The 23,534-nt window shown below is 37.2% G+C and overlaps 1 protein-coding gene across 1 annotated transcript in view; it reads right to left on the bottom strand.

The window, feature by feature from the left end:
* UFL1 (UFM1 specific ligase 1) overlaps window positions 1-22,481 on the bottom strand; it is a 44,766-nt gene extending 22,285 nt beyond the window's left edge. The window contains exons 1-7 of the mRNA XM_069489137.1: window positions 22,332-22,481; window positions 20,978-21,123; window positions 19,849-19,877; window positions 19,055-19,152; window positions 18,376-18,490; window positions 16,075-16,205; window positions 11,805-11,863 (exon numbers count right to left, since the gene is read on the bottom strand). Of these exons, the coding sequence (XP_069345238.1) occupies window positions 11,805-11,863; window positions 16,075-16,205; window positions 18,376-18,490; window positions 19,055-19,152; window positions 19,849-19,877; window positions 20,978-21,123; window positions 22,332-22,408 (655 nt within the window). The 5' untranslated portion in view covers window positions 22,409-22,481. The remainder of the gene's footprint in view (window positions 1-11,804; window positions 11,864-16,074; window positions 16,206-18,375; window positions 18,491-19,054; window positions 19,153-19,848; window positions 19,878-20,977; window positions 21,124-22,331) is intronic.
* Between the last annotated feature and the right edge of the window lie 1,053 nt (window positions 22,482-23,534).

The following is a 23,534-nucleotide window of genomic DNA, read 5'->3' as shown; positions in this document are numbered from 1 at the left end:
AAGAACACTTAACAAAATAGGCATAGACGAGGCCTATCTAAAAATGATACAAGCCATATATGACAAACCCACAGCCAACATCATACCGAATGGGGAAAAACTGAAAGCATTCCCACTTAGAACTGGAACCAGACAAGGCTGCCCACTGTCCCCATTACTTTTCAACATAGTATTGGAAGTCCTTGCAAGAGCTATCAGGCAAGAGAGCAGAATCAAGGGAGTCCAAATAGGGACAGAAGAGATCAAACTCTCACTCTTTGCTGATGATATGATGTTATATCTAGAAAACCCCAAGGTTTCAACCAAGAGACTCCTGGAATTGATCAATGAATGCAGTAAAGTCTCAGGATACAAAATCAATATACACAAATCAGAGGCATTCATATATGCCAATAACAGTCAAACGGAGAACCAAATTAAGGACTCAGTACCCTTCAAAATAGCAACAAAGAGGAGACTCCATGATGGCGGAGTGGTGGTGACTACCTGGATTCATGCTCCCGGAGAGGAAGGCATGGATCCGGACCTACCACAACGCTAGAGGACCACTCCGCCACAAGAACAGCACTGTGAATCCACGGAGAATCAACGTGGGACAAACAGAGCGAGAAAAGTCTGAGGTGAATGGGAAATAAGATTGCGAAATTCTGGAGAGCGCGCGGGACGGACAATAGACAGTGGAGCGCAGGTCGGCTACACCCGCCCCACCATCGAGTTGGGCGGGGGCAGCCACCTAGGAAAGCGGCTTGTTCTCCCCACTGACCTCCACACTCACTTATTTAGAGACCTGCCTCAAGCCAGTGCAGAATCACCGAGGGAGATGTGGGGCTTTGCAGACAGGAGGCTTTTTTGGGAAAACAGCTTAGACCCTGGGGGATCTCAGCTGAGACCGCGCTTAGCGAGGAGAGACGGAACTGCAGAACTGCGCCAAGGCGGAAAACTGCAAAGGGTCCCCGAACAACGGATTTCTTTGTATCTCCCTGCTTCTTTTTTTGGCGGTTCTCCAGCCGGTGGCCCCCAGTGAGCGTCTTTGCCCACCAGGTCCCCGGCTCCGGTGTTTGCCGAATGTGGAACGTTAATCCCCTCCAGCCCCGGAGCTCTGCGGGCATGCGAGTGCCATCTTGAAATCCACAACGAAACCGCTGGGGAGCCACAAGGTGCCGAGTGGCTCCCTGGGCAGCTCCCTCCGCTATTCTCTGAACCCACGCCAAGAGTGCAAGATATACATAAACACGGTGGGCAAGAGACAATACCGGGAAAACAGCTTGGACCCTGGGGGAATCTCAGCCAGGGCTGCGCTCGGTGTGGAGGGGTGGAGCTGCGCTAAGGCGTAAAAAAAAAAAAAGGGTCGCCGAACTATGTATTTTATTTTTGTGTATTTTTCTGTTTTTTTTTTCCGGCGGTTCACTAGCCGGACAGCCTCAGCAGGCATCTTTGCCCGTCAGGCCCCCGGCTCCGGTGGTTGCCAAACCTGGAACGTTAATCCCCTCCAATCCTGGAGTTCTGCGGGCACGCGGGTGCCATCTTGAAATATACAGCGGAACTGCTGGGGAGCCACAAGGTGCCGGGCGGCTCCCTGGGGGGCTCCCTCTGCTATTCTCTGAACCCACGCCAAGAGCACGGGATATACATAAACACGGTGGGCAAGAGACACTACCGGGAAAACAGCTTGGACCCTGGGGGAATCTCAGCCAGGGCCGCGCTAGGCGTGGAGGGGCGGAGCTGAGCTAAGGTGTAAAAAAACAAAGGATCGCTGAACTACAGATTTGATATATTTTTTTTTTCTTTTTTGCCTTGCCTTGCCCTGCTCTGCCCTACTCTACCCTACCCTGCTTTTTTTTTTTTTTTCTTTCTTTCTTCTCTCTTTTTGTCTTCTAGCTGGGGAGCCACAGTGGGCTTCGGAACTCACCAGGCCCCTGGCTCTGGTACCTACTGGAACCTGAGCAGTCACCCCCAGTGTCGGTGATCTGCGGGCGCGTGATCGCCATCTTGGGGCCCACAGTCAAGTCGCTGCGGAGCCATAGGGTGCCAAGAGGCTCCCCGGGCGGCTCCCTCCCCTGGTCCGTGGATTCTATAGGGGCCCCGCCCTTATGTAAACGCTGAGTACTTCTCCAGACGCGAGAGTGTGGAGCCTGGTCCTTGGGGACATTGGGCCAGGGCAGACTTTTGCCCGTGGGAGCTGCGGCAGCTGGGGCACTGAGTGAGCGAGGGCACCATCCACTCCCCATAGCTAGTATCTTTCCTGCGGAAAGAGACAGAATCCACCCCTACAGAGGAAGAACCAAAGGGAAACAAACAAACAAACAAAGAGAATTTCGGTCTGTTACCAGTGTGGACCCTGCCTGCCTACTGAAAGACCACAACACAGTGTCCTAACTCGACAAAGTGGTCTTGGATCACTCCATTCCTCTAGGGTTGGACCCTCCAGAAGCAGCCCCCCAACTAAAATAGAAAAAACTCTAAACAATACACAACAGTCTCGCCCTCTTGACAAAGGAAGCAACATACCTAGACTGCTTCACAGCCTAAGAACAGAGTACAAAGAGTGCTGTTAACCAGACTAAATCTGTAAGAAAAGATCCAAGGATAAATCTAGATGGGAAGGGCCCAGCGAAAAAACACGGGGAGCACAAAGAATCAAATGGAAATCTCACCCCCAAAGAGAAATACCAGCTCTCAACCATTTGACACAAACCAGACTCAAAATACCAACATGTTAGGATGAATTTCAATTATGGATTATAAACTAGATGAATAATATACAAGAAACAATGGATAACCAACACAAAGAAACCACACAAAAAATAGAGGATTTGGAGGAAAAATTCACTAAAGAAATTGAAATATTGAAGAAAAACCAAACTGAACTCCTAGAAATGAAGAATTCACTCAGAGAGCTACAAAACAATGTGGAAAGTCTCAAGAGCAGGGTAGATCAAACAGAGGAAAGAATCTCAGAGATTGAAGATAACTCTTTCCAACTAAATAAGTCAGTCACAGAGATAGATCAAAAAAATAAGAGAAATGATCAGAGTCTTCAAGAAATGTGGGATTATGTGAAGAAACCTAACGTGAGAGTTATTGGCATTCCTGAGGGTGAAGAAGATAATAATCAAGGGTTGGACAAGCTATTTGAAGACATAATTGAGGAAAATTTTCCAGGCCTTGCTAAAACTCTAGACATACAGATTCAAGAAGCTCAAAGGACCCCTGGGAGATTCATACCAAATAGGAAAACACCACGCCACATAGTCATCAGGCCGACCAAAATATCCACTAAAGAGTCCCTTCTTCGAGCTGTAAGGAGAAAGAAACAAGTAACATACAAAGGAAAGCCCATCAGAATTACGCCAGATTTCGCAACTGAAACCTTACAAGCAAGAAGAGGTTGGGGCCCCATTTTCACTCTTCTGAAACAGAATAATGCCCAGCCTAGAATCTTGTACCCAGCTAAGCTAAGTTTTCTATACGAAGGAGAAATTAAGACATTCTCAGATAAACAAAGGTTGAGGGAATTCACCAAGACAAAACCAGCCCTCCAAGAAATACTCAAAAGAAAGTGACACACGGATCAGCACAAGAAAGACCCACGAATGTAAAACTACTCAAGAGCTAAAGATCAAATCCCAGATACCACAATGGCTCAAGAGAGAAAACACAGCAATGAAGTTCTAACCAACAAGCTGAACAGAAAACTGTCCCACTTATCAGTTTTCTCAATAAATGTCAATGGCTTGAATTCCCCGCTCAAGAGACATAGACTGGCCCAATGAATAAAAAAACACAATCCAAGTATCTGCTGTCTTCAAGAAACTCACCTAACCTGCAAAGATGCATTTAGACTGAAAATAAAAGGATGGAAATCGATATTTCAAGCAAACGGTAGCCAAAAGAAAGCTGGTGTGGCAGTCTTAATTTCCAATAACTTAGCTTTCAAACCAACAAAGGCAATAAAAGACAAAGATGGTTACTATATACTGGTTAAAGGCACAATTCAACAAGAAGACATAACTATACTCAATATATATGCACCCAACCTAAGTGCACCCACATTCATAAAGCAAACCCTACTTGATCTGAACCAAATGATAGATAACAATACTGTACTAGCTGGAGACTATAACACCCCACTGACAGTACAGGAGAGATCCTCTAAATGGAAAATAAACAAAGACATAATGGACTTAAATAGAATGCTAGAACAAATGGGCATGACTGACATCTACAGGACATTCTACCCAAAGTCCACAGAATATACATTCTTCTCATCAGCTCACGGGACATTCTCTAAGATTGACCATATCCTAGGACATAAAGCATGTCTTAAAATTCAAAAAAATAGAAATTATACCATGCATCTTCTCAGATCACAGCAGAATAAAAGTAACAATGAACCCAAAGAGAAACCATCATTCCTACTCAAAGTCATGGAAGCTAAACAACTTTCTCCTGAACAATTATTCTATAAAGGAAGAAATCAAGACGGAAATCAAAACTTTCTTTGAATTAAATGACAATGGAGATACAACTTGTCAAAATCTATGGGACACAGTTAAAGCAGTCCTGAGAGGAAAATTCATATCCATAAATGCCTATATCAAAAAGACAGAAAACTTGCAAATAGACAACCTAATGAATAGACACAAAGAGCTGGAGAAAGAAGAACATAATGATCCCAAACCCAGCTGAAGGTGAGAAATTACTAAGATCAAATCAGAATTAAATGAAAAGGACAACAAAGAAACTATAAGGGAAATTAATAAAACAAAAAGTTGGTTCTTTGAAAAGATAAACAAAATAGACATACCTCTGGCTAGACTAACCAAGAGCACAAAAGTAAAAACTCTAATAACCTCCATTAGGAACATGAAAGGAGAAATCACAACCGATGCCACAGAGATACATGATATCATCTATGAATTCTACAAAAATCTTTATGCACACAAACTGGAGAATGCAGAGGAAATGGACAAATTTTTAGAAACACATAGCCTTCCCAGGCTCAACCAGGAAGAAATAGACTACCTGAACAGACCAATATCAAGAACTGAAATCAAAACAGCAATAAAAGAGCTTCCCAAAAAGAAAATTCCTGGTCCAGATGGGTTTATACCCGAATTTTACCATACATACAAAGAAGAACTGGTGCCCATCCTACATAAACTATTCTCCAATATTGAGAAGGATGGAATTCTCCCCAACACGTTCTACCAAGCCAATATAACATTGATACCAAAACCAGGAAAGGATGCAACAAAAATAGAGAACTACAGACCAATTTCTCTCATGAATATAGATGCAAAAATTCTCAATAAAATACTAGCAAATCGAATCCAAGTGCTTATGAAAAAAATAATCCACCATGACCAAGTGGGCTTCATCCCAGAGATGCAGGGGTGGTTCAACATATGTAAATCTATAAATGTAATTCACCACATAAACAGAAGCAAAAACAAAAACCATTATGATCCTCTCAATAGATGCAGAAAAAGCATTTGACAAAATTCAACACCCTTTTATGATAAGAACGGTTAACAAAATAGGCATAGATGGAACCTACCTAAAAATGATACAAGCCATATATGACAAACCCACAGCCAACATCATTCTGAATGGGGAAAAACTAAAAGCATTCCCACTTAGAACTGGAACCAGACAGGGCTGCCCACTGTCCCCATTACTTTTCAACATAGTATTGGAAGTCCTTGCGAGAGCTATCAGGCAAGAGAGCAAAATCAAGGGAATCCAAATAGGAAAAGAAGAGATCAAACTCTCACTCTTTGCTGATGATATGATGTTATATCTGGAAAACCCCCAGGATTCAACCATGAGACTCCTGGAATTGATTAACGAATATAGCAAAGTCTCAGGCTACAAAATTAATATACACAAATCAGAGGCATTTATATATGCCAATAACAGTCAATCGGAAAACCAAATTAAAGACTCAATACCCTTCAAAATAACAACAAAGAAAATAAAATATCTAGGAATATACCTAACTAAAGAGGTAAAGGACCTCTATAAGGAAAACTATGAAACACTGAGAAAAGAAATAGCAGAACTTGCAAATAGATGGAAAAATATACCATGCTCGTGGATCGGAAGAATCAACATTGTTAAAATGTCTATACTGACCAAAGTGCTCTACAGATTCAATGCAATCCCTATTAAATTACCAACCTCATTTGTCACAGATATAGAAAAAATAATTTTACGCTTTGTATGGAACCAGAGAAGACCCCATTTAGCAAAAGCAATTTTAGGCAACAAAAACAAAATGGGAGGTATTAATTTGCCAGACTTCAAACTATACTACAAGGCTGTGGTTCTTAAAACTGCCTGGTATTGGCACAAGTGCAGGGACACAGACCAGTGGAACACAACAGAAAATCCAAATATAAAACCATCCTTATATAGACACCTAATTTTTGACAAAGCAGGAAAGAACATACACTGGGGACAAGAAATCCCTATTCAATAAATGGTGCTGGGAAAATTGGTTAGCCACATGTAGAAGACTGAAACAGGACCCACAGCTTTCACCTCTCACAAAAATCAAATCACGGTGGATAACAGACTTAAACCTTAGGTCAGAAACTATTAGAATTCTAGAAGAAAATGTAGGAAAGACTCTTACAGACATTGGCCTAGGCAAAGAATTTATGAAGAAGACCCCTAAGGCAATCACAGCAACAACAAAAATAAATAAATGGGACCTGATCAAATTAAAAAGCTTCTGCACAGCCAAAGAAACAGTCACGAGAGTAAACAGACAACCTACAGAATGGGAAAAAATTTTCGCATACTACACATCAGATAAAGGACTGATAACAAGAATCTCTTTAGAACTCAGGAAAATCAGCAAGAAAAAATCAAACAACCCTATCAAAAAGTGGGCAAATGACATGAATAGAAATTTCTCAAAAGAAGATATAAGAATGGCTAACAAACATATGAAAAAATGCTCAATATCTCTAATCATCAGGGAAATGCAAATCAAAACCACAATGAGATATCACTTAACCCCAGTGAGAATGGCCTGTATCAAAAAATCCCAAAACAACACATGTTGGCGTGGATGTGGAGAGACAGGAACACTCATACACTGCTGGTGGGACTGCAAACTAGTGCAACCCCTGTGGAAAGCATTATGGAGATATCTTAAACAGATTCAAGTAGACCTACCATTTGATCCAGCAATCCCATTATTGGGCATATACCCAAAGGAAAAAAGGTCATTCTATAACAAAGACACATGTACCCGAATGTTTATAGCAGCACAATTCACAATCTCAAAGATGTGGAAACAACCCAAATGCCCATCAATACATGATTGGATTAGTAAACTGTGGTATATGTATACCATGGAATATTACTCAGCTATAAGAAATAACGAAGATACGACATCTCTAAGGTTCTCCTGGAGAGAGTTGGAACCATTATATTAAGTGAAGTATCCCAAGAACGGAAAAACAAGCATCACATGTACTCACCAGAAAATTGGTTTCCCTGATCATCACCTAAATACACATCTGGGAACGATACCAATCGGATATCAGACTGAGGTGGGGGGTAGGGGGAGGGGATGGGTGTATGCCTACATAATGAGTGCATTGCCCACTGTTTGGGGAATGGTCCGGCTTGAAGGTGCTGACTCGGGGATGGGGGGGTGGGGAGGGGAGGGATATATACCTACATGATGGGTGCAACGCCCACTGTCTGGAGAACGGACATGCCTGGAGCTTTGACTTGGGGGGACAGGTGGTACATGGGCAACGTATCTAACCTGAAATTCTGTATCCCCCATAATAAGATGAAATTAAAAAAAAAAAAATAAAGAGAAATGATTGACTAAGTGCAATGTAAAAAAAAAAAAAAAAGACAGTAAACTACCCTCGACTGACCACAAATGAACTGAGAAAACCCTTCAGTGACCACAGAAAGCCACTTGCTCAGCTCCAAGCCTGTGGCACAGTGGGGAAGACAAGGCCCCCCACCTTGAGAACAGCTCTGCTGCACAGGGTGGAGTCTCTTGCATTGTATGTCAAAATGTCCCAGAACCATAGATTTCCCACTATTTTGTGCTTTTTTGGTTAAATCAACGTTCTGTGATTACATTATTATGACTGTGCAAATACTATTCACACCTGAGGATTATAATGTTGTACGTATACATTTTTCCTGTTTGCTTTCCCTGGAATCAATAAATGCCTGATTTATTTCCAAAAACAAACAAACAAAAAAAAACAAAAAAAAAAAAACAAAATAGCAACAAAGAAAATAAAATACCTAGGAAGATATTTAACTAAGGTGGTAAAGGACCTCTATAGGGAGAACTATGAAACACTGAGGAAGGAAATCGCAGAACATGTAAATAGGTGGAAAACCATACTATGCTCATGGATCGGTAGAATCAACATTGTTAAAATGTCTACACTGCCCAAAGTTATCTACAGATTCAATGCAATCCCTATTAAATTACCAACCTCATTTGTCACAGATATAGAAAAAATAATTTTACGCTTTGTATGGAACCAGAGAAGACCCCATTTAGCAAAAGCAATTTTAGGCAACAAAAACAAAATGGGAGGTATTAATTTGCCAGACTTCAAACTATACTACAAGGCTGTGGTTCTTAAAACTGCCTGGTATTGGCACAAGTGCAGGGACACAGACCAGTGGAACACAACAGAAAATCCAAATATAAAACCATCCTTATATAGACACCTAATTTTTGACAAAGCAGGAAAGAACATACACTGGGGACAAGAATCCCTATTCAATAAATGGTGCTGGGAAAATTGGTTAGCCACATGTAGAAGACTGAAACAGGACCCACAGCTTTCACCTCTCACAAAAATCAAATCACGGTGGATAACAGACTTAAACCTTAGGTCAGAAACTATTAGAATTCTAGAAGAAAATGTAGGAAAGACTCTTACAGACATTGGCCTAGGCAAAGAATTTATGAAGAAGACCCCTAAGGCAATCACAGCAACAACAAAAATAAATAAATGGGACCTGATCAAATTAAAAAGCTTCTGCACAGCCAAAGAAACAGTCACGAGAGTAAACAGACAACCTACAGAATGGGAAAAAATTTTCGCATACTACACATCAGATAAAGGACTGATAACAAGAATCTCTTTAGAACTCAGGAAAATCAGCAAGAAAAAATCAAACAACCCTATCAAAAAGTGGGCAAATGACATGAATAGAAATTTCTCAAAAGAAGATATAAGAATGGCTAACAAACATATGAAAAAATGCTCAATATCCCTAATCATCAGGGAAATGCAAATCAAAACCACAATGAGATATCACTTAACCCCAGTGAGAATCGCTTGTATCAAAAAATCCCAAAACAACACATGTTGGCATGGATGTGGAGAAACAGGAACACTCATACACTGCTGGTGGGACTGCAAACTAGTGCAACCCCTGTGGAAAGCATTATGGAGATATCGTAAACAGATTCAAGTAGACCTACCATTTGATCCAGTAATCTCATTATTGGGCATATACCCAAAGGAAAAAAGGTCATTCTATAACAAAGACACATGTACCCGAATGTTTATAGCAGCACAATTCACAATTGCAAAGATGTGGAAACAACTCAAATGCCCATCAATACATGATTGGATTAGTAAACTGGGTATATGTATACCATGGAATATTACTCAGCTATAAGAAATAACGAAGATACGACATCTCTAAGGTTCTCCTGGATAGAGTTGGAGCCCATTATATTAAGTGAAGTATTCCAAGAATGGAAAAATAAGTACCACATGTACTCACCAGCAAACTGGTTTCCCTGAGTGCACATTTGAGAATAACACCAATTGGGTATTGGACAGAGGTCGGGGCTGCATGGAAGGGATGGACGTATACCTACTTGATGAGTGCGATGCGCACTGCCTGGGGAATGGACACGCTTGAAGTTCTGACTGGGGGGGATGGGGTGGGGGGAGGGGATGGGTGCATACCTACATGATGAGTGCGATGTGCACTGTCTAGGGAATGGACACAATTGAAGCTCAGACTCAGGGGGATGGGGAGGCATGGGCAATATATATAACCTGAACTTTTGTACCCCCATAATGAGCTGAAAAACAAAACAACAACAAAAAAATTATTTCTACATTTCTGATGACAACATTAAGCTTTATTCATTGTTCAGGCATTCATTCATGTGCACACCTACTATGTAAAGAAGCATTTTCATAAAAATGCTGTGGGCTTCCCAGAGATAAGTAGAAGCTAATACAGTGGAAGTGTGCTGGCTCTTAAGTGAGATTGCTGAGTTTAGTATCCCAGAACTGACAAGATATTTAACCTCTTTAGTCTTCAGTTTCTTTATCTGTAAAAATGGGGATGATAATAGCATCTACTTCACAGTGAAGAGTAAATGAATGTGTATGTAAAGCACCATGACTGCCACATTGTAAGTACTTGATAAATGTTAACTATAATTATTTTAGTCCTACAGGTTTATTCTATGCATAGCACATTATGATTAAAATAAAGACCTCCTGCTTTAACGAAAAAAAAAAAAAAAAGAAAAGTAATTGGCATACAATAAGCACCCAATAAATATTAATTCAATATTAATATCATGACTATCACCACCACCACCACCATCACCACCATCATCAGACTGATGCCAGTTTAAAAAGTGGATAGTGCTGCCATTAATACCAAATTTATGCTTTTTATTTAAATCATAAAATTTAAACAATTTTTGTTGTTTTAAGAAGCAAACACATTCAAAAGATGCCTGGCACAAAGAAAGATTAATGAAAATTAGTCTTTAGCAGAAATAAAAATTAATTTGTGTATGAATTTCAGAATTTCAATGCTGAGTAAATTAAAATACAACAGAAAAGTCCAGACTTCTCAATAGACTACAACACATGATTCTCAATTGGGAATGACTGTATTACACAAATCCATCCTAAATTCCAGCCAAAGTTATGAAGTTATCAATTATTAAAGAACTTTACATTATAATGAAATCACACCCACCCCCGGTTATGCAGATTCCAAAAAACTCATAGTTTAATTTTAAATCTGTCTTAAACAAAAATTTTGAATTTAAAGTTTGTTTTTTTTTTAAAATGTAGTGAATGAAAATTTTTGGTTCTATATTTGAATTTCTTGTCCATTCTTCATTTTAGTTTTTACATTTGCACAGAACATGTTGAGTTGAAAGATTAAGTCATTGTTTTCAAAAAATTATTCTAGGAGAGCATAAAAAAAACCCCTCAAAACCTCATAAGAGCTTCAGAAATACACAAAGAAAATAGACAATGAACCAAGGTTATTTTGGAGATAACGTTATGTTTGAATGCTAAGAATATATTTTTATAGCTATAAACTCTTTGTAAAAATTTTGTTAGTGAAATACTATTTGCTTTCATATCAGAAAATGCAGCAAAAAACCATAAGCAACAAAGTAAAAATTATTCTTAATCCTACAATTTTAAATCTCTCTCTGTATGTATTGTATAACAGTATATATGTATATATATATATGTGTGTGTGTGTATGTTTTCATTGTACATACATACTTTTTTTCCCCATTCTACTCCTCTAGGGCTAACCAATAGTAAATGTTTGTTGGGTATAACAGACAGATATGTATATGAAAACTGACATATAGAAACTTTTTCAAACCAGGAAATATTTTAGTTACATTAAGTTTTAATATTAAAAGAGGAAAAAACATTAAAATTAATAAATTTTACATTAACAATCTATTCAGCAGCTAATTAAGTGAACATAGTTTAAATCAAACTTACAATAAAGAAGCTGCTCCTGAAATCCATATTTTGAAATCAAAGAATTCACTGCTGTAGGCCTTTATAGAAAGTTAAAACAAAAAAAGAGAAAACTTTTGACTCATTATAGAGTTACACAGACTTATGAATTAATAAAATGACTAGTATAGAGTTTATAAAAAACACCAGTTAATTAAAAGAAAAAAATGATGCCCCAAATTATACAAATCTTAGATCCTTAATCAGAATTAGGCTACTGAAATACCAGGAAAATCAATCTGTCTTCCCATCCCTGATCAATTTATGTTTCCATTCCACCAAATTTCACCTCAGATTTCTTTGATACTTGACTATTTGCCTTGTCCTTTACTGTATATTTGTTTTCCTTCATTCTGTTATTTCTATCTGGGAGGCTCTTTCCTTAAGTTGGGAATATTCAAGTGAATGTAATATGACTCCATTTTTGAAGAAAAATGAGATTCTATGTGCATTGAAAATAATTTAGAATGATATACTCCTAGATTAGGGTGACTGGGAGGGATCCATTTAAAATGCCCCCCTTTTTTTTGCTTACCAGTTATTTTCTATAATGACTATGCATTTTTTTTATTAGGCAGCTTTTAAAAGGTATAAATTATGTAACATAAAATCTACCCAACCGTAAGAGTACAATTCAATGATTTTAATGAATTTATAGAGTTGTACACTCATCACTACGATATAGTTCAGAACATTTCCACCGCCCACAAAGTTCCTTGATAGCTATTTGTAGTTAATTCCTACTGCAACTCCTAGACCAACAATCTGTTTTCTGCCCCTATAAATTTCCCTTCCTTGACATTTAATACACAGAATCAACATGTGATCTCGTTTCTGTCTTCTTTCACTTAGCATGTTTTTGAGGTTCATCCATGATGAAGCATGCATCAGGAGTTTATTTCTTCTTATTGCTAAACAGCATTCTATTGTATAGATATACAACAATTTGTTTATACATTCATCAGCTGACATTTGAACTGTTTCCAATTTGGGGCTATTATGAATAATGCTCCTGTGAACATTCATGTTCTTGTCTTTGTGTGAACGTATGTTTCCATTTCTTTTGGGTAGATTCCTATGAGTATATTTCCTTTATAATAACTAATTTTTTTTTTAAATAAAGGATAAAAAGGATATAGACTTTTTATTCTGATCAAAATTTTTTTCCTCTTCATTTTAGGCCAGTATGCCTGTTCTCTCTAGTTAAGGTTAGTCTATGCATATAATTAAAAGACTATCAAGTAATTTCAACTTTTTAATCCTCTATTGTTGATTATTTAGGATGATATAAATTCTTTCTACAACAAGCTTAGGAAAGCAGAAACAGTTGTCTAAAGTTGAGCTGAGTATTTAAAACCCTTGTGTTTGGGGATTTTTGACTAAATTATTAGTTTTATCAAATTCTTATGTAGATCAATTTGTTTTTTGTTAAATTGTTTTACCCAAAATTGTCGGCTAAATTATCTAGAACCCTGCCTTAGCCCTTTTAGTGCTGCTATACCAGAATACCCAAGGCTGAGAAATTTTTAAAGAAAAAAGGTTTATTTAGCTCATGATTCTGGTGGCTGGAAAGTTCAAGATTGGGCAGCTACATCTGGTGAGGGTCTCATGCTGCTTCAAATCATGGTAGAAAGCAGAAAGGGAGTGGGCATGTGCAAAGAGATCACATGGCAAGACAGGAAGCAAGGGGAAGAAACCAAGGAAACCAGACTCTATAATAATCTGCTTTCACGCGCACACGCGCGCTCTCTCTCTCTCTCTCTGAGGAATTCATTCCCATTAGAGTGAGAACTCACTCTGGTAAGAGGGCATTAATCTATTATTGAGGGATCTGCCCCTATGACTCAAATACCTTCCACTAGGCCTGACTTCCCATACTGCCACAATAAGGATCAAATTTCATTATGAGTTTTAGTGGGTACAAACCACATCTAAACCATAGCAAACTTCTAAACCAACAAGGTCCAAGTTCTCTGTGAATTTTGTTTTCCCCTGTTTACCTAATAATTATTACAATCTTCTCATTTTTTATTCTTTGTATTTTCCATTCCTTTCTACCTGAACACAACCTTACAAAAATATAGAGGGCTCTTTGAAGGATTTTATCTTAAAATTTTTGGGTACATAACTTATTGTGGGTGCTTAACAAATGTTGAATTGAGTTGTACAAAATTTCTAGCTCTTTTTGGTATGACGAAACTTTAGCTGGATTTTTATTTCAATTTGGAATACAAGGTAGTTCTTCTCACTAATTGCTTTTGTTCTTCTTTTTGGCTATCTACAATAATAAATATAAACTTTTAAAACCAGAGATGCAGGTGATTTATTTGAAATTAGTTCAGAAAAGTGGGGTAGTTTCTTATTTTTAAGAAGCAAATATGAAGCTATGGTACATTAAATGGAACTGTCTAGAAGCCACATAGTTAGCAACATCTTCTGAGACTCAGAACTTGTTTTCCTCTCATGGTTTGATAGTATCTCCAAATTGAGAAACTCAGGGCTACTATGAATGAGAAAAATGTTGTTAATCTTGATGAAAATTACAATCATCACAATAATTAGTCAAAGAAAAACGTAAATATTTGTTAGTAGAAAAATATATTTTTAGTTTTTACTTTTTTGCAAAGTAATAAATGCAAAGGGTACAAAACAGTTACAAAACTGAATCCTCCTCCATTCCTATCACTCAGCTACACCGTTCCTCTCCCCAGAAACCACCATCAGTATCTTGTGTTAGGATGGTGACCTGTCACAGGCTGTCAGAGCCCATATGGGGTAAGGAGAGTATCCATATGGGAAAAGGAGCTAGAGCAGCAATGGGAAACCAGTCACATTTACTTAATCAAATATGTAAATACATTAAGGATAATGGGAGTTGAGTTTCTCATGGTTAGAGAAGGGAGTTACAAATATGAAAAAGGAGGAAACTGGAACAAAACGAAACTTATGGTATTGGACTAGAATTGGAGCTATCAGTATAAACTCATGGTTTTTGATATATATAGCTAAAGATACAGAAATATAGATATATAGAGGGGTATATACACGTGTCTATGTATATCTTCAGTATAAGGACATTCTCCTAAATAGCCCTAATATCATTTTAACATCCAACAAAAATAATAGTAATTTCCTAATGTCCTAAGTACCAGTTATTTTAAATATGTTGAATTTGAAGCACTTGGAAAACATTTCAGTAGGGATGCTATAGTGCTGTATAGGTAACACTGAGCCTGAAACAAAACTTTAAAGGCTAGGGAAAGGAGAAAGAGCCAGAAAAGGTGACTTAGAAGGTATAGTTAAAAGGCATAAAAAGAAGTCAGTAAAGTATTATTTTTTTTAAAACAGAGAATATTTTAAGAAGGAAGACATAACTGGAGTCAAATGCTGCTACAAAGTTGAGTCAAATAAGGATAGACAGTATCCATTATATTTAATGATATTGAGACATTAGTGCTATATATATGTAGTCGAAGCTGGATAGGTAAGTTAAGCGGTGACAGAGGTAAGAAAATTGAGACAGTAAATATAGATATCAACTCTTGAGAAAGTTCACTTTAAAAAAAAGAACAAACGGGATAGTAGATGGAGTGGAATATGGGGCTCAGAGGTTTGTTTTAAAATGGGAACAATCTGGACATATTTAAAAGTTGGTGGGACACAAAGCCACTGAGATAAAGTTGATGACACAGGGGAGAGCAGATAATTGAGAATGTAGGTTTTTCTAAATTCTATACTGGAGTCACACAGACTAAAACATTTCAGAAATTCTTATTTTGAAAAGTTAGTGATTTTGAAAGTAACACTGGTATTCATCATAAAATCATCTAGCCCCTCTGAGGCCCAAAGAAGTTAGGTGACTGACTTATTTGCTCAAGGTCACATGCTTACTATGTGATAAAGCCATGACCCACATTCTTCTGACTTTAAACTGAATCTTCTTTCTATGGTTACAGGGTGACTTCAATAAACTGATCTGGGCAGCAGTGTTTAAAGTGCATTCTGCAGAACTGTACACTGGGTTACGAAGGTGGTTAAGACAGGGAGAGGAAGGAGATGTGGGTTGGAGAGAGAGAGGCTGCATTCTAGGACTCTGAAATCCCCACTCCTATTTCACAGAAACTCCCCTTTTATCTGTTTAATACACTGGAGCCCTAAATGAGATTTTGTTTAAATAATTCAGCTGCTAGGAAAAAAATGCAAATCACGATTAAACACATTTATAAACATATATACTTTAAAACATGCTTACCGGGTAATAGCACTGAACAGTCCACGGATGCGTGCTTTATGTCGAGCCACAAAAGCTTCAGTAAAAATTACTCCTCTGTTATCAAGATCAATATGTCCACTGATAATTCTACCAAGTCTCTGAGTTAGTGCCTGGGGGTAAATTTTTATTAATTTGAAAGGATAAAATAATACATATATATTTGCATAGTCATATTGAAGTCATGCTGTATGCTGAGGTATCAATTATGTGATTCAAAAATTTCAACAAGATATATAAACTTAAAGTGAAGATTCAGTACCTAGAAAACTTCATTATCTCATAACAGCCAAGAAATGAGTCAAATTGTTTATATGTTACAAGGCTTAGCTATCATATTAGCCCTTGTTAATAAAAGCTACTTCTAATGTAAAATAAAAATGATTAACTAATATTGTAGATACAGGCAGCTTCTAACACATGGATAACCAAGACATATACATGGATCTTTATTTATTTACTTATTTATTTTTATTTCAGCATATTGTAGGGGCACAAAAGTTTAGGTTACATATATTGCCCTTGCCCCTCCACCCCCCTGAGTCAGAGCTTCAAACGTGTCCATCTCCTAGACAGTAAAGAAGACCTTATCTGGAGCATCTAAGACTAACGGAGAGGAACAAATGTTTTTTCAAGATTCTGCAACCTAGTGAAACCTAAGACCTGAAATTTTATCTTCTCTGATGCATATATTAATAAGTTATCTCTGTCCAGATGATCTAGAAAGGCAGATGATCTGGTTTCTTGGCAACCTGCTTTCAAACCCGAGAGTATTTCCCCATAGCTATAATATTCTTGGGGACAGGCACATCTGAAATAAATCTGGACATATTTTACATCCCAAGATAAGTTAAATCTACTTAAGCCAGCTCAGCTGATACTTTTATGATCTAGAAATATGTTTTTCAAACAACTTAAAGAACTTTTAGAATAAAGCCTGTGATATTCAGAAAAACTAGAACTGAAAAATATTAAGAAACTGTGTATGTTTCCACAATATATTCAGAAACATAGTTTTATAAAAAATCATTTGGATCTGAGCCTGATATTTTTAAAAAGTATTTTTAAAAATATATTTTTCACCTGTGATTAGCATGTATTTGTTCATATAAAATTGGCTCCTGAAATTTCAGCTACATAAAACAAATCTATACTGTAAATGGTATTTTAAATACAATTAGGGAGGTTCATTCTCTTAATATGGGTAAATTAATCTGCTCATGTTATAAGTGAATCTCCTACAATTATGGTTTGGTAAGTTTTGTAAGCTGTATTTTCTTAAAGTGATGTATACCTAAAAAGAGATTTGGTTTTTCCTTTGGTTCAGTAAATAAAAAACAAAACTATCATTTTTTGAGTGCCTCCATTGTGTCAGACATTTCACCAGATATACCTCATTGAAGTCTATGGAAAAGACATACATTTTACAGATATGCAACTTGAAGCACAGAAGAGATAAAATAATTTTCCTAATGTCAAATAAATAAGAAGTTGTATAGACAGGATTTAGATCCAGGTCTGTTTAACTCTAAAACTTATGCCCTTCCCAATGTACCAAATGGATCTCTATGATTCTAAAATGTCAAAACTACTTAAAAAAAAAAAAAACCAAACAAGAAAATAGCCTCCATTTTCAGGCAGCATTGTTATTATACAGTAAATCAAGATATCTTGAGTACTGACATAAGTATCTAAAGCTAAAAGAATATGTGAGATCCCTTGGCTCTTCTCCCCATCATATTTTAGTTTAAAGGAGGGAAAAAAGATTCCATCAAAAGATGTTTGCACTGCTAACATTTTGGGCAAGAAAATTCTTTGTTGAGGGGGATGTCCTGTGCATTGAGGATATTTAACAGCATCCCTGACCTTTACCCACAAGAAGCTAGCAGTATTCCTTCTAAATTTTAATCTTTATCAGTTATTTCTTAAAATATAACTGAGCAATCAGAACTGTAGATATCCTGGTTAGTTTCTATACAACTAAAATAAAAAGCATTAAATAAATTAATGCACTTATGGTATACTTGCTGTTGCATCAAGACAGCCCTAGAGCTTAGTCTATTAATTGGTTTTAGAATGTCTCTCAGCTCAGGAAGATAGTCATTTTTGAACAGTCTCCTCAGAACCATCAGTATACAGGAAGTACCCCCAAAATACACTGCTATAACATATATCAGGTCAGACACTTGCAATAAATTAATTGATGATTAAAAAGTCTAGTTTTTTTCCCTCCTTTTAAAATTCCTTGTTAAAAAGACAAATGATACTATTAAGAAAAAATACCTGTGTCAGAAAGTTTCCAGGAAGATCATAGGTTTTACACAGTTCTGATATGGTTACCTGACCGCTTTCTTGCAATTTATCGTTTACCTCTTCTGCTAATCGATCCAAATAGTTCCTAATAGTGAAAAAAAGAAAAGAATAAAAAAAAAATTAGGAATAATTTTTTTCTCTTTTATGTTTAATTTCTGTTGAAATAAGGTAGGCCCCAAAAATAAATAGGGTATGTGTAAGTAAACACCATTACTCATATGCTAAAAATTATTTTTTCCCCACCAATGTAGTTAAGTGTAAGGTTAATCAAATGATAAATATTGGGATTTTTTTTTTTAAACAGTGGAAATGCTGTAGTAATTTTCCATTAAAATTTTTGGAACAAATGTGCTTTCAGAATTAAGAACATATAGGAAAGATTATAAATGTTTTGTATTGCTTTAAGATAACAGAGAAAAAAAATCACAGTTTATATTTTTTCTAAGTATTCCTCACAATTAAGCACTTCCTTTTTAAGTAGAATAATCCTTATAATGAAAATAAGCACTGTAAGAGCTCTAAAAATTAAAAAAAATAAACAAAAAAATAGAAAACAATTTCTAAATGAAATGCCTAAGTGGACATATTAGCTTAAATTTAAATACTATTAAAAAAACAACAACAAAGTGCTCCTAAATATTGTACTTACTCATCTATCAGTTGTCCCAACACTAGCTGAACATGCTTTTCTGATTTAACAATGTCACCAATTCTATTTTCAATATGAGTCAGGTCCACATTAATTACCTGGAAAATACATACAAATTCAATTAGCAATAGATTCGTATTGTTTCTTAAGCTTGAAATTATACATTTAAGATTATATTATTTAAGAAATTACTTATTCTTAAATTTTGAATTGATTAGAACTATTGTAAAAAGCCTTGGTCAAATAAAAAATTAGAGGCTTATTGCTTATTTACTTTCAGTTCTGAAGAATAACACTTTCACTTGCTAGGAAACTTTATATTAAGCAATAAGTTACATATTCATATAAGGAACACCATTTCACAAAAAACTTGCCAGCTTCTTATATACAGTGTACCTTGGCAATGACATGTGCACTTATATTTGTTTGAAAATATCTTTTACTCTTTTTTATATTTCTCTGTTCCACATACTAAAATCATGTAAACATGAAACCCTAATGATTTTTCTCCCTGAATTATAAAAACCCCACAATTATATAAAATGATAACTGTGTTTATTTAGAAAGGAATAAAGAATAGGCAAGTCAACTGAGAAAGAACTTATTAAATCATTTTAATATATCAGAGCTTATTAAATGGATTCAATGTATCAGTGAGGATATAACTATTTCTTGACAAACATCATATAAAATATGATACCAGTATTAGTGTATACCTTTTAAGGCACTGAACAAATTTACAGTATCAAAAAATTGAGAAATCATAACAAAAATTTTGTAAATTTAAAATTTACCTGTTGCAGATCAACAATGTTTACTCGACCTTTAAAGAAAAGATATTCATTTATTTTAAATAACCTGTATGTGCACAAAAACACAAAACTGTAAATTCTAACAGATTTAAGTTTTGGACAAAGTCCTTCTACAAAGAATATAGAGCCACAATAATTAAGGTCTTCATATACAAACCATTAACTGAGTAAATCTTCATGGCTGAAGCCATCGGCAATAATTTATTTCCAAAGTCTCCCCCCACACCCAATCCTCACATCAGGCTAATCATGAGCATCAACTGACACATAAGTTGGCTAGATCTATGGAGGGTATTCATTTCCCTTCACAACTCAGAATTTATCCATTGTGACCACAAATATTGACAACAAAATTAAGATGAACTTTTTTCAATTATTTGAAATTGAAAGGTAAGTTTCTACCTATCAGCAAAAGAAAATCTGTTATGTATTTCAAATTATAGCTCATATTTTATTAGTACTATGCAAGAAGATAAAAAAATAAGACAAACACCAAAGTTATATTCTGATAACATCTAATTAAGAGTTGCTTTCATAGTTGCTTGTATTTGAGTAAGTGTTCAAATTTGTTCAATTTGTTCAAATTTTAAAAAGGCAAAGGAAAACAACTTTTTTTGGTTGTTTGTAATGGTATTTCATACAATATGATAGGTGTAACACCATATTGAATTGAATTACCTAATTTGCAAATATTTAAAAGTACTTTTAAAAAAGCATGGTTACACGACCTTGATTTTCAAAAAATCTATAATCCTTTAAAATCTCTCTTCCCTCTCCACAATTGCCACCTGATTACAGGCAGTGGAGTGCCCTTCACTGAGTCATGCAATAAATTAATAAACTGTGAAAACAATCAATTAATTCACATATAGCACACATAACTCAAAGTGATAAAAATGCTATTTTATAAAGTGATAATATTTGAGTTCATTTAATTATATGACCATGTTTGCATGAGCCTAGTAAAAATGTTAATGCTGATTATCAAATTAACAATTTAAAAGTATGTCTTATAACCTCCAAATAATTTATTAGTTATGGTTTTAAGGTGTTGTTTTTTTTTTTTTCTCCTTCCAAAAATCCAAGAGAAAAATACTAAAGCATCACCTACCACCTCGGACATGTAGTTCATCTCTCATTTCTTTACTAATTTGGGCTGGAGTAATATATTCCTTTCCATCAAGTGTGTGAACTACTTCTAGCTGTTTCTGAGCAATCAATTTATTCACAATCTCAATGCAGTTCCGCTCTGACAACCTGAGGGAAGGAAGAAGAGTTAAGTTTTAAAACTGTACTTGACACACTGGTGCTCAAGAAAATTGACACAGCTTATGAAAACACACTTTTAAAAAGTTTGTGTAAAGAGTTACTAACTTTTACATTATGAAATCTTTATCTTTCATTAGTATAACAATATTTATTAAGTTAAAAAATCTTGAGTAAGCAGGTTTGCATACACTTAAATCATTTACTTAATTGATATATATATTACTCTATTGCAAATTTCAAGTTTGGTGTCTCTTCTAGGCCTGCTTCTAATCTTCCAATTCGAATAGAAAATTAAGGACATATTATTTGGGTACAAAAAAAAACCTGCTTTACTTTTACTTCAATTTCCAGATTAATCAGAATTTTCTTTTAAATTAAGTGCATAATTGCCTCACTCATACACTTAGTCTGGAGGCAGGCAGGGGATCTGACCTAGTAAAATCAGAACAGCTGCTGTTAGTTACCCACGCACTTACTATGCCCTAGTTTGCTATCAGTGCTACAAAATACAGCTCAAGGGACTGCTGTCTTCGGGCCCAAAAGGAATGAAACATCGCAGGTAAGAAATAGTTAACGGATAAAAAGGCTTCTATTAGTATTATATATATGTTCTGTAATATTAAAAAGCCGAGTTAGGATCCTCCAGACACAACCCCCTAAGGTTAGTGGGTTTGTGAAAAATGTCAGTGACCTGAAGGCCTAAAAATCACAGACGGGGTTCTGTTATGGTAGATAAAAAGACAAAAAATTTTAAAGGGTCAACATACTATTTGCAAAGTACTGTATTTCGGGGTTAGTTTCTCCTTTCAAGCTCATTCTAGGTCAGAAAGTGTATAACAGACAAGATGCCACAGTGATTTCGTGGCAGGTGGGTGAGGAAGGATCACAGGAACACTCAATACAATCAATTAAGACACCCTGGAGGGAGTCACCAGCATGACCATGGTTCGGGTGGGGAGCGCCAGCACAAAGCTGGGGCGGGGATGGGGGCTTTGGGGTGTCGCAGATTGCGGGCTTCCCCGCCAAGACCTGGACTCGGAATTGCGATCCAGGTTCGGGGCAGAGGGAGGATGTGGGAACGGTGACAGGGACCGAGAAGGTCCGGAGTCCAGGGCCAGGGATCTAAAGTCCCGAATCCCAGCGTCTCAGCCCAAGGCCTAATTTGGGCTCCACAAAGGGAGGGTCGGGTTGGGCACCTCTGCGTGGCCTCGGCGAACTGAGCCCGCTGGAAATCGGCAGCCAACCGCCTAATCTCTTCCCAGGCGTCCGCCATCACGGCCCGATTCGCAGAGACGCGGAGGAACTGCAGACACGTCAGCCCAAAGGCGGCGAGACGAGAGGAGAGGCTGAACGGGCAGCGCAGAGGGACAAGAGACTCCGCCCCCGACACAGATACCAAACGCGCGCGCCCCGAGGCGGCGGGGGCGGGCCGGAAGTGCCGCAGCCCCGCCCACTCGTGCAGCGGGCTGGTCCTCGGCGAGGCTAGCCGGGTGGGGGTTCCTGAGAGGGCGGCTCTGGGGTTCTTGAGGGGCTGCGGGCGGGCAGGATGAAGGACGGGGAGTGCCGAGTTAATAAAGTCTTATTTCAGACCTTTGTTTGCATTATTCCCTAATGTTTCCGAGGCGTAATAATCAAATTAACCACTTTCTAGTCAATTATTTTGGGGGCGGGGGCGGGGCCGGAGACAAGATACACCTGTGCCTGCAACTAGCGTCCTTTCTTCTCTAACAATTATTAACTTTGAGTAGTCCCTTTTCCATAGGGAATCTTGTTAATTTTTACATGGGCCCAGAACGATGTTCTTTTTGGGAGACATGTGGGGGACACTACTGAAGGTAATTACTTCCCCCTCGCCCCCCCCCGCTTTTTTACAAAATGAATAAATTCGGGCATTATAAAGGCTGTGGAATTGCTTTCATGTGTTCGAGAGCCTTTCCTATTTCTCTTACGGGGAAGATTAGCTCCATGAAATAATGAAATATAAACACAAGGTAATAAGTGTATATGGCTACAAATGACGTGGGGAAAGCAAGAGGAACACGGATTCTTCCCTGCGTTGAGATCAGGGAAGAATCAGATATTTACTCTGGAGTACCTTTTTCTTTCCCTTTTACTTTTATACTTCACTCTTTTTTGAAAAAATATTCCTCATAATCATATGCCATATTGATAGTGTTGGTAAAGGGGGGTTATTTAATTTCCTTTCCCATCTAATTATATTAATATTATCCTAGGTAACTCAAATCCAATGCTACAAATGTGTTTGCCTATTAAAGTTCTCAGTTTTATTTAAAATGCAGAGAACTCAGTCATAAAACCTGTTACTAAGACTGCCACCAAAGGACAACCTGAAAGCTCACACCAGACCAAGAGGTGGAACACCAGAAGGTTAGAGCTAA

The sequence above is a fragment of the Eulemur rufifrons genome, chromosome 15, assembly GCF_041146395.1.
Source record: "Eulemur rufifrons isolate Redbay chromosome 15, OSU_ERuf_1, whole genome shotgun sequence".
NCBI lineage: Eukaryota > Metazoa > Chordata > Mammalia > Primates > Lemuridae > Eulemur > Eulemur rufifrons.
Note: the sequence above shows the minus strand (reverse complement) of the source record. Positions and strands in the feature narration are given on the sequence as shown.